Source organism: Muscardinus avellanarius, assembly GCF_963383645.1.
Source record: "Muscardinus avellanarius genome assembly, chromosome: 5".
Taxonomy (NCBI): domain Eukaryota; kingdom Metazoa; phylum Chordata; class Mammalia; order Rodentia; family Gliridae; genus Muscardinus; species Muscardinus avellanarius.
In genome coordinates this window covers 108,593,452-108,606,247 of record NC_137790.1, presented here as the reverse complement: position 1 = coordinate 108,606,247, position 12,796 = coordinate 108,593,452, and the positions used below count along the sequence as shown (strand labels likewise).

The 12,796-nt window shown below is 34.8% G+C and overlaps 1 protein-coding gene across 1 annotated transcript in view; it reads right to left on the bottom strand.

Annotated features, from left to right (window-relative positions):
* Positions 1–11,752, bottom strand: part of ZBBX (zinc finger B-box domain containing) — a gene marked incomplete at both ends in the record, with an annotated part of 116,144 nt that extends 104,392 nt beyond the window's left edge. The window contains 3 exons of the mRNA XM_080696580.1: positions 1,252–1,342; positions 4,108–4,221; positions 11,685–11,752. Coding sequence (XP_080552706.1) covers positions 1,252–1,342; positions 4,108–4,221; positions 11,685–11,752 — 273 coding nt within the window. The remainder of the gene's footprint in view (positions 1–1,251; positions 1,343–4,107; positions 4,222–11,684) is intronic.
* Between the last annotated feature and the right edge of the window lie 1,044 nt (positions 11,753–12,796).

The window sequence follows — 12,796 nt, the reverse complement described above, 5'->3', positions numbered from 1 at the left end:
TAAAACTTTAACTTCAAAATTAGAGAAACCTATTTAACTAAGGGAATGACACTGTAGAATGAAATGCTTTTTTAGAGACAAAAAGTTTAGAAGCACTGAGTAAGAAGTTTATAGATGCCAACTGACCTGATGAAAGTTTAATGATAGGCATATAAAAAAATAAAAAGCTGTGTAAGTTAAAACTTACAAAGTCATGAATCTTGATAAAGAATCCAGAAACAAAACAGCTTTTTTTATATATAAGATACTTGCCTGGTTTTAATCTTAAATATAATGCAACATTGTATTTTATAGCACACACTAAAGATAAATATATAGCTGGGAAACTAAAGCACATTTTCTTCTTTGGGTATCTTCATACATGCAATCACCAGGATACGAATAATCATTATTGATACAAGATATAAAAATAATAAACAAATGTGAAATTTTATAAAGGTAGGAGTGAAGTCTGTCACTTCTTGTATCTGATAACACTAGCTTTCACCTTAATAGAAAACTATATAATTCTATTTCACATATTTGGTTTTTTGTTTCTGTTTTTGTTTTTGTTTTTTTTGTGGTACTGGGGGTAGAACCCAGAGGTTTTCTACCTCCGGGCTATACTCCCAGACATTTTTTATATTTTATTTGGAAACAGGGTCTCACTAAGTTGCTGAGAGCCTCGCTAAGTAGCTGAGGCTGGCTTCGAACCCATGTGATCCTCCTGTCTCAGCCTCCCAAGCGCGGGGATTACAAGCATGCGCCACCACACCCGGCTATTTCACATATTTGAAACCAGAACAAAGCTGAATGTAAACATTTTGTTTAGAATTTGAATTCAGAATGAAAATATTTACCTGAAGATAATTCTTTAGAAACCAATTTATAGCCAGGCGTGGTGGCACACACTTGTAATCTCTGCTCTTGGGAGGCAGAGACAGGAAGATCGTGCCAGTTCAAAGCCAGCCTCGCTGGCTTAAGAGACCCTGTTTCCAAATAAAAATATAAAATAGGTCTGGGAGTGTAGCCCGAAGGTAGAAGGGTTTCCAGGAACCCCAGTACCACAAAAACAACAACTTATAAACGAAAATTTAAAAATCTAAATAATGAAAGCTACATATAAACTGACAAAAAATAAAAAACCTTGTATTATGCAAAGTTGCTAAAACAAGAACTGTGGAAGACTTAGAATGTAATGTACCACCTGAAAACATAATTTATATCTTCTCGCTTAGTAAATTGCCTGGGAATAAAATGGTAATGTCTTACCTTAATAGCATTTCCATTATTTTGTGACATCATATGTGATTGATTACCCAATTTGCCCACTTTTCCAGATTTCCAGTGATATCCATTTGACCTTCAATATAAACAAGGGAAAATGTAATTACTGAAACATTTCTCCTTTTAATGAAAATAAACATATTTTCTCTGTTTCAAAGACTAGAAATTCATATATTCACATATAACAAACCATCACAAAATGAAAATGGAATATCAATAATGGCTCAATATCCTCAGTAATTTTAAAATATAGGTTTACCATCTTTGTTACTTTTTTAGAGAATAAATAAAAATGAAATGTCCAAACACAGCTGAAGAATTCCAGTTTTTGATATTTACAATGATTAAATATCATTTCACTGATTTACAGAAAATGTTACATATTGTTAAGCAGTTTTAAAAAACCAAGCATTCATAAATATAAAAAGAAGCAGCACAATGCCCACAGATACTCAGCATCTCAAATAAGGAGTGAATTTCTCATTAGAACTTTAATGAGCTCCCACACTGAAAGGTGACAGAGATTACAAAGACAGCAAATTTAGTTTTATAGTTTTCAAAGTATTTTTAGTTGAGCTTCATAATTTTTTTAAAGTTATCTGGACAGAGAGTCCAATTCCCATTTAATAATAATGAGACAATACTTTGTTCAATCCCACACAGATAATAAATAGTAAGTCTGAAAATTAGAACACTGGACTTCTATCTCCTGAGTCAGTGAACAGCATGTACTAACTCTGCTTTTGACATTTACTATTTGTGCAGCCTTAGAAAAGAGTGTATTCTAAAAACTCAGTCAAGCTTTAGAATTTTTTTTTAAATCATTCAGAAGCAAGGGATGGGGACACATGCCTATTATCCTAGTACTTGGGAAGCTGAGATAGGAGAATCACAGGTTTGAGGCCAACCTCCATACCATACAGAGACACTCTTTCAAAACATAAATAACTAATAAATGAACAAAATTTTAAAAGGCCTTGGGTATAGCTTGGAGGAAGAATGGCCCTGGGATCAAACTTCAGTAGGAAAAAAAAATTCTTGCACAAATGATTCCACAGTTAAGGAAAATTCACTCTTGAGGGTTGATTCCAGGAGCTCTCATTTCCAGGTGACTATCATGATCCATTAAGTCCAAACTAAGTACAAATCAATGAAGGGAAAAGAACTGGCTACTGGATAATAAAGAGGAAAGTGGCAAAACACAATAAACCTTGCCATTGGGAATGATATATAATACAAGATGCTTTGATTAAACCAATGCTTTGGTTATCTAGAGAGCGTATATATATATATATATGTGTGTGTGTGTGTGTGTGTCACACATATTTTTCAAAGAACTAAATCTAAAGATAAATGCCACTGAGATTTTAATAAATATATTTGAGTTTTCTTTAATATGGTTCGAAAAGCATTTTGTAGTTACTTGATGATCCAATTTGATGGACAAACAAAAGTAAATTTAATATACAAATAATTTTGTAATATTTAGTATCAGCACAAATTTAAATATGCACTTGCATATTCCTGAGAAGAACATTATAAATTTTTGAAGCCCATTTGCAAAACAATTTCTCAATGTTTATCATAATACAAATTATATGTACACCTTTACCTAAAATTACAGAGGTAGGAATTTATCCCCCAAATGTCCTTGCATGTAAGCAAAAATACATATCACACCATAGGTTCATGACAGCATTTGCAATCACAAAAGAGTTTAAAGTTAATAAAATATAAAAAAATTCATGCTATTCTCTCCACATAAGGAAATACTTTGTAGCCACCAAGAGAATTAAATAAATCAGTGAGTGTTGATGTAATCAGAACATTAAGATATATTAAGTAAAATAATAATATATTAGTTAAATTTCACAATTTTATAGATTATCACATTTGTTATTACATAAAAGATACATCAGATGCACCTACTCAGAACATACATATTCATAATCATGTATATGTACAGACTCAGAAAAATAATTTTTAATCATGAAAGTGATGCTAGAATATGAGCTTGAGGTCAGCCTATGAGTAAGAAGATTATTTCCATCAAATAAACAGTTCTATTTGACTTTTTTATCTCTTTTTTATTTTTATAATGACACAATAGTCTCAGTTAAATTAGTATAAATATAAAAGTGTGATATTAGAAAGTTCTTGAAATATCAGCTAACTTGTATTTGCTAAAAATATTTCAAACATTTCTGCAGGTTTAAGTGATTCTCTTGCCGGACGTGGTGGCCACGCTTGTAATCGCCGTGCTTGGGAGGCGGAGACAGGAGAATCGCTCAGGTTCAAAGCCAGCCGCGCTGGTTTAAGAGACCCTGTTTCCAAATAAAAATATTTTTAAAAAATAGATCTGGGAGTGTAACCCGGAGGTAGAAGTGTTTCCAGGAACCCTAGTACCACCAATAAATAAATAAATAAATAAATAAATAAATAAATAAATAAATAAATAAATAAATAAATAATTCTCTTGCATGTTCATGCAAACTCCTGCCCCACTGGCTCTCATATGCTATTGGCAGCAATCTTCTAAGAGCAAAGAACAAAGTTCCCATTGTCACCCTAAGCACTTCAGACTGTAAGTCATTGAGAAGCATAAAGTAAGAAGGGAAATATGAATTGGTAAGACTAAATGAAGCTCAGGAGAAGCAAAAGTAATGCAACTTTCGGAAGCAATGTGGCTCATTTAAAGCACAGATACAATATTATTTGTTCATTAGAGAAAGGCAAAACTTATCCATCCACTGAATAGTATTATTAAAATGTTAAGTATATAAAATAGTTCTTTACATAATTCAGATTATTCTTATAAAACTCTCTAAAAATTTCACCTACTTTATTTCTTCCTTTTCTTTACTCCTTGTTGATCTGAATTCTTGTAATTTCTTTTCCATTTCCTGGTTCTCCAATTCCAACTGTACTTTCTCCATTCGAAGTTCTTGAACATTTCTGAAAAAATGAGATTTAAATGTAGACTTCCCATTTGAAGGAAACAAACAAGTAATACCCACGATAAAATAATTTTACATAATGTTTTGCTCTTAATATTATTAAAAATTAAAGGATGAAATATTTCAACTACTTCTGTGAAATATGATCTTTATAAAATTAGCATTTCCCTTCATTAATATTCTCTTAAGGTAAGGATGCCTTTAAATCTTACTTTGTTTCTCCTGTTACATTGCTAGAGTTTCAAAATTGCCATTCACTTCATATATGAGCCATGTCTATACATATATGTAAATATCTGTGGCACACAAATAAAAATGCTTCTAATTTCCAAAGTGTTTATTCTAGCAAATTCAAGTAGTTTGAAGTCCAAAGTTTAAAAGTATTACTTTTTGACAAAGAAAAAATAATTTATTCATTTAAGTATTTTCATCCAGTATGAATGAATTATGAGATTCTGGATTATATTATTATCAGAGGAAAATTTCTTAAGACAGGAGTCTAAGGACTACTCAAATCTTGTGGAAGATTTAAGTGGTCTGTGAATCTGATTTTTAAAAATTTTACACTTACACTTTTACTAAACCTTACCTGGAATTTATCATTTCTTTCAACAATAATGCTAGGCCACTAATCTCAGAGGCATTAACAGTACTCATGGCAGACATTTTTATATAATGTTACATGTAGTATAGATTTCAAAGTAGCATTAGTACTTGTCACTACCTAAAATTATGATAATTATTAAACCTGCCATTATATTTGGTTATTTTATGCCTTAAAACTCATTTATTCATATTCAAAAAGTTATTTTTAAATTTGATAACTAGATTTCAATACAATTAGTTTCCTCTTTTTTTTTTTTTTTTGCGTTATTGGGGATGGAACCCAGGGGCATTCTACCTCCAAGCTACACCCCCAGCCCTATTTTTTATTTTTTATTTTGAAACAGGTCTCACTGAGTTGCAAAGGGCCTCACTTAGTAGCAGCTGAGGCTGTCCATGAACTACAATCCTCCTGTCTCAGCCTCCCAAATGCTGGGATTACAAGTGTGTGCCACCATGCTCAGCTCCAATTAGTTTCCTTTATAATCATACATTTTATGAATTCAAGAACAGTACAAGATACCCATTTATTCTGTCCCAAATTAATACTTAAGAATATAGTTTAAAAGCCCTCTGACATCTTAATGGATCTCATAATTTGCATTGAACTTTTGAAATATTTTAGGAAACCATATCTCCTGTACTGTCTCTAGATGAGCATGTTTCTGCTATACTTCATCCTCCCTTCTTTCTCCAAATTACAGTTACTTCACCAGGGTTCAACTCTTTCTCATTCATTCTGTCCTCATACTTTGCTCAGTTTGCTAAGTTATAGCTTTATTTTATTTTATTTTACTTTTTAGTATTGGGATTGGATCCAGAGACGCTCTAGCTCCAAGCTAGACTCCCAGCCCACCTTTTTAAAATTTTGAAATAGAGTCTCTCTAAATTGCTGAGGGCTGAAGCTGGCCACGAACCTGCAATCCTCCTGTCTTAGCCTCTCAAGTACTGGGATTACAGTCATGTATTATTGCACGCAGATGTACCTCTGTATTTATATTTAAGTTCATTTTATCTTTATAATTACCAAGGATTTTCTGTTCTTGAGTTATTTTGGCTTGGATTTTTGGATTAAGGTGTTCTTACAAAGTTGGTTTTCAAGCAGTGCTCATGAGTACCATATCCTCTTAATTTTGTGCATATCTGAGAGTGAAAGTTTTCTTTTATATTTGAACAACAATTAGGTGGATGTAAGATTGATTCTAAGTATGCTTTTTTTCCTTCCCCTCAGAACTTTGTAGCCACTTTTCCATATCGTGTTCTGCCACTGCATGTTACAGAAAAGATTTAAGCCTGATTTTTGTTCCCTTTGTAGATAACCTATTTTTCCTCTCCAGTTTTTTTTATAAAAAAATGTTCATCACTTATATTGACTCTTTTAACCAGAATATGCCTAGATAGTTATTATGTATTATAATTTAAATATTCCTGGCATACAAATTTTTGCTCTAATTAAAATTTTTCTCTCATGTCAGAGGATTTTTCCAGCAATACACCACTGGATGATGGTTCATTTACTTGGGTGCTATTATTCAGGAGTATAGATTTAAACTCTTTGAACTACTCTGTACTCTCCATTTCTATCAATTTCACTATAATTGTTTTTCTCTCTTTGCTTTCATCTCTGCATTCACTATAATCAGCATTTATCTTATTATCATGACACAATTCACTTTTTCCGGGAATGTTCTGTGAATTAAAATTTTTATATAGATTTACTTTATTAAATACAGTATAGTTTTGGCTCTCAATTTATTTCTCACTATTTATCACATACATTTATTTTTTTAGACAATTTAGATCTCTTAAGTCTAAAGTAAGAGATTTTTTTCTTGTAATAAATAGCAGGTAGAGTTCTTCAATAAAATAATTGTGTTTCTTTTACTTTCTTCCAGACTGGGACCCAGGTCTCCAGGTTCTGAACCAGTCAGTCACGTATTTATTGTGTCCCACTTTAGTGTATATAACTGACCTCTTAGGTATTAAAAAAAAAAGGAACTTCTGATTTCACATACAATCCACTCTCCCTTCTTCCCTTGGCTCAGGGCTGATCTATAGCTTGGATACCTGCTCTGAGAAAAAAATAAAGCATGTTCTTTTCTTTTTCTTTCTTTTATTCTTCCACTTCTACAGTAGACTCCTCAGGATCAACTGAGGCCCAGGATGTGCAGCTAACTGGCTCTGTGAACTTGTGACATTTCTTTGGACTTCAGTTTCCTCATGGTTTGGGGCTTAGTCTATGGGGTGGTGGGGACTGCAGACCTCGGAGCATGGTGCAGAAGAACAAAGAGGCTTTTGTCAGACTAAAGCTTCAAAGAGAGAAGACTGCCATCCCATGTTGCCCCATTTCTCGCCGTGTGCCCAGAGCCCCCCTTCTCTAGGAATCCTATAAAAAAGATTGAAAAGACCCCGTGCTCTCGCTCTGCACTGCTCTCACACTCGAGATGGCCTGCATTTCCCCTGAACGTGGGTCTCCACTTTTCTTGAATTAACCCCTGCTTTTCTCTGACTGGTATGTGATGAAGTTCTTTTCACCATGGAAGCCAAGAACCCCAGGAAATTATCCTGTTTACCCATGACTATTTTTTTCTTTATAAGCTAAATATATATTTTTCTGAACTAATGGATTAGAAACCTTACATAAATCTTACTTTATATTATATGTGAGAAACACGGAAGGAAAAAGCACAGTGTGTTTGGGCCTCATGGAGGAAGGCCCTCTTAATCTTTTGAATAGGATGTTCTTGTGGAAGAGATTTTTGATCATAATATCTGGTACTCATCAAATTTTAAACACAAGCCATTTTCTTTTTTTATGATTTTGGTCTCCTGTCAGAATTAGTCATTGACTTTCTTTTACAGATAGAAGGCAACCTAATTCTCTAGCATTTATTATCTGTCATGAATTTAAATCTCTTCATTATTACATTAGTGTTTTATTATAATCAAGTAGTATGGGTTCCTATATAAGTGAAAAGCTATCACCAAAAGGCAAGTGGGCCAAGCATATGTCCTCAAAGGGACACCTCCAGGGAAACATCTCAGAGGGCTTTGGCACAGACTGTCCAAAGTGTTCAGAGAAACTATCTAGAATATAGTGGAATTTTTTATTTTTCCTTTTTCTCTTATTTGTACTAGGGATTGAGCCTAAGGGGCATACTATGTTCATGTTATACCCCTAGCCCCTTTTATCTTTTATTTTAAAATAGGATCTCACTAAGTGGCTGAGACTGGCCTCAAAACTGGTATCTTCCTGTCTCAGCCTCCCAAGTACTGGGCTATAAGTGTGTGCCTCTACTCCTAGCTCATCAGTTTCTTTATATCTACTCCAGAAGGAGAAATTCAGCTCATACTCCTCACAAGCATTAAGATGGTGATCAGAGATGAGACCCAATAAAACTTCCAGAAGATAAAGGAATACAGATACGCGTGAAGGTAACTTAGGTTTAGTGTGATGGGCTCTCATCGGGAAAGATTGGAGGCACCCTGAGCACCCAGAAAGGGAGCACAGCCAGCCCCAGGATTGCAGGGATACGTTCTGGAGAAAGCTGAGACCCAAAAGAGAAAAAGGATTGATCCAGTTGAAGGGATGGAGAGAGGGTCAGGTTCCAGGAAGAAGGAAGAGTGTGGACAGGGAAAGAAGGAAGGAAAGAAGATGTAATGTACACATCTAAGAACCAGAAGCCCCCTGAAGCCAAGCATTAAGTGCAGGATGGGGAAAGTGGCCAGACATGAACCTGCTGAGGAAGAAGTGGCCAGATCATGAAGAACCTTGTAAGCCATGATTGAAAAATTAGATTTGTATTCAAGGGACAATGAAGAGCATTTCAGGATCTTAAGAAAATCAATTAGACTTAAATTTAGAAAGATTGCTCTGGCTGTATCATGGAAAACTAACTAGAAGGTGCAAGGTCAGGAGCAAGACACCAGTTAGATTATTCAAGTAACTCAAATAATAAAGGGTTTATGTGGATCTGACTGAGCAGAGACAATGGAGAGAAAGATGGGATAATTGAAATAAAAGAGAATTAACTGAATTTGTAGACTGAGCAGAAGTAGATGACTGAGCAGGGAGGAGACAAAGAGGGACTCTGAAGCCAGGCACAGTGGCACAGACACATAATCCCAGTACCTAAGGGGCTGAGGCTGGAGGACCGCATGAACTCAGGAATTTGAGATCAGCCAGGGCAACATAGCAAGACCCTGTCTTCATAAATAAATAAATAAATAAATAAATAAATAAATAAATAAATAAATATGTACAATTTTAAAACAAAAATGGAATGAATCTAAAATAATCCCAGTTTCTGCTTGAGTACCCGAAAAGACGTTGGTGCCTGTTTCTGAACAAGTCCACTCTGAAGAGGGCTGGCCTATCTCAGCATTCGTCTTCCATATGTTCTCCCTGGCCAACATCTCAACAGCTTGTGAGATATTATGCTTCCAGAGGAAGATCTCAAAAGCACAAATGCGATTGTGTTCTTTTTCTTGGAAGACTTTTAATATTTTGGAAGTCCCCACTGTGGTAGAGAAAAGGGACCAAACTGACAGAAAAGGACTGGGTAATTTACCAAGTAGCCAAGTTGGATCTTGCAGGTCCCACACAAAAGATTCTCCTGGAATCAGCCTTAGACATAGAATTGGAGGCAGGCAAAGCTACTGAAGAAAGGCAAGGCTGCTCATGAAGAAACCAGTCAACACAACTATCACATGACTGGAGATAAGGCTGAGAAGAGTCGGAGGCTGGAAAAGGGGTAAAGAGGGGACACAACAGTGTTGGACACTGCCGTAAAGACTATTTTAAGACACTGTTTAATGCAATAAGTTTGGAATAAGGAATGGACAAGGAGGAGAACCTCATGACAATTAGCACAAAGGAGCTTCTCCTGACCTGGTTTCTGCAGGTTTTCAAGTCATGGTTGAATGAAAAAGAATACAGGCCAGGAAATACTGTCCTCCTTTCAAAGATAAATTCTAGTCTGTGTGTGTACGTGCGCGCGTGTGTGTGTGTGTGTTGCTAGGAATTGAACACAGGGATATTTTACTCTGAGCTACACCCCCAGCACTATTTTATTTTTTTATTTTGAAACAGGGTTTCACTAAGTTGTATGGGCCTCGCTAAGTTGTTGAGGCTGCCCTTGAATCTGTGATCCTCCTGTCTTAGTCTCCCAAGTACTGAAAGTACTAGGATTACAGATGTGTACCCCCACTTCCAGTTCCAACCTCTTTTATTCCAGCACCTGAGACAGCAGGAAAGTTAGAAAGACCCTGCTTTCTCTTCAACTGTCTGCTATAACCTCAGCCATTTGGATATATCTGAAAAGTCCCCAGTCTATGTCGTGTAGATATCTTTGCAAAGTTTCACAAAATAACTATCCAACTAACTGTATCTCTTAGGTAATTGGACATCTCCTTGCCCCAGAAGTTTGGGCCATGTTCTCCTAGGATCCTGTGTTTACATGCCACATTATGACTCATTCTATATTATCCATGGAATCTTACCCCTTTGTATCCTCTGCAATCAACTTGATAGAAAGTAGATTGTATCCACTACTTTTGTATCAACTACTCCTTAGCAGAGTGTATATGACCATTTGTATTTAAAAGATATTTGCTGCCAGGCATGGTGGCACACACTTGTAATCTCAGAATTCTGGGGGCTGAGACAGGAGGATCACGGCTCACAGATAGCCTCAGCTACTTATTGAGGTCCTTTGCAACTCAGTGAAGCCCTGCTTCAAAATAAATAATTTAAAAAATAGGGCTGAGGGTATAACTTGGAGGTAGAATGCCCCTGCATTCCATTCTTAGTACCACAAATAATATATTCATTCTAGAATAATATTTATAGGTATAGAAACAAACAGGTTGAAACATTGAAACATACCACAAAATAAGAACACATGTCCCTCCCTCTTTTTCAAAAAAAAGGTAGTACTAACACTTAGATATCTCCCATCACCATAAAAAATGATATATGTAATAACAATTATGCCATATATTTGAAAACCATTTTCAGTATGCACAATGCTTTTATGCCCAATATTTCAAAAGTGCAGAGGATGCTATGAAAGCCCTAAGGATGCCAGATAACCACAGGATTATTGATCTGAATCAGGGACTCGGAAAAAAATCAGTCTGTCCCCAGCCCAGGCTAGCTGGCTCTTAGTGATGCTTGAGAGGAAGGCCGTGACAATTTCTAATGAAACTAGGTGATCCTGGAGAAAAAACAGTGTGTTGATTCCTCCCCTACCCCTGAAATGTCATGAAATTCTCAAGGTACCTGGAATTGCTTGGCTCTAGCAGAATGTCCCCACAGTAGATCCAGGACAGAAGGCACACTTCCTAGGAAGACACACTCAACACAAAGTTCTTTATGTGAAGCACCAAGGTACACAGGGCTTTCTGCTCTCTGCGTAAAGCTTACTCTAACATTCTTTTGTCAGTTTCTCCCTAAATTTCCAGGTGCTCTATTTTTAAAAGTTAAGGGCCACAAAAATGCTTTTAACTCTTTTACACTGATTCAATAGTTAATGAACCCAAACTGTATTTGAAACTTGCACTTTGACTCCTGTGGAATAAATACTGTTAGTACTATTTTTTAAACCATAATCAATTTATCATATTTAAAATGGATATTTCCTTATAGACAAATTATAGCAATGTGATGAAAATGGAGACGAGAATTTACAAAATATGAGTTTGGGCTCTAACTAGTTCCATGTGAAAGGATTAGTTTAAATTACAATGTATAGATACTTTAGCAATATTGCTACTCAAGAAATATATATATATATATTATATATATATGTATGTGTATATGTGTGTGTGTGTGTATACACATATATATGTACTTACTTATATTTTAGCTTTACAGAATTTCCAGGTTTTCCCCATGGAAGAACTACAAAATCTTTGGTGTTCATGATTATTGTCTTAAGAGTGCCTAAAAATTATGCCAGTTTGTGAAATCTGAAAAAAAATAAAATAAACAAGACAAAAGAATTATACAATGTAGATTACAAGTTTCAAACTGAACATAATTTATATAAACTGTAAAAACAAATCTTTATAAGTAAAAAGGCTGAATCAAAGGTGAACAGTAAAAAGTTGTCATATATGTTAAATACACTTTAAGTTATGTAAATGTGACATATCTGGTGAAACTAGAATTTTATTAGTATTTAGATATAACAAGAAACTGGAAATATTCAAGTAAAAGTGAAGTATGCATTCATTAAGACAAACTATAGTACACATTCTATTTTTTTTCAGTGGTTAAGGTTCAAAAATATAAACTGCCATGTGCCCCATAACAATGTTTCAGTCAACAACAGATCACATATTCAACCCTGGTCCCTTACGATGATATCACCTAAGGACATCACCGCCATCTTAGCTTGTGTTAGTACAGTCTCTGATGTTTCCACAATGAGAAGATCAACTGATAATGCATTTCTCGAGATGTATGCCCATGGTTATGCAACATGTAAGAGCATAGAAGGTATTCGTTTCCACTCAGAAATAATATTCAAGGAGGTTCTATATAGTGAAAAATGAAAAGAACCTTTGAGATACAAACCAAACCCCCAAACCTGGATTTTTATATTTATGGTGATGTAACATGAAAATTAAGGTATGTAATAATTACCCAAAGGCATTCTAATATCCCCATTTATCAAAGAAAATTTTAATGATACTTTTTGGCTAAGATCATAAATTAGCATATTTCAGAAAGAAATTTTCAAGAAGAAATGAAATGAAAAGGATTTTCTGCTTAACTCTGAGCTAACCAGAAAATTAAATTATTCAGAACACCCTGTTTCCTGAGTATCCCAATTATTCATGGTTCTAAAATAATTTTCTCTGTAATGATGAGTTACTGAATCCCATGCACAACTGTTAGATTTTCATATAAATAAAATTTTCTACATGCCAAATGCTTTTAAAGAAATATCACAGTGGTTGTA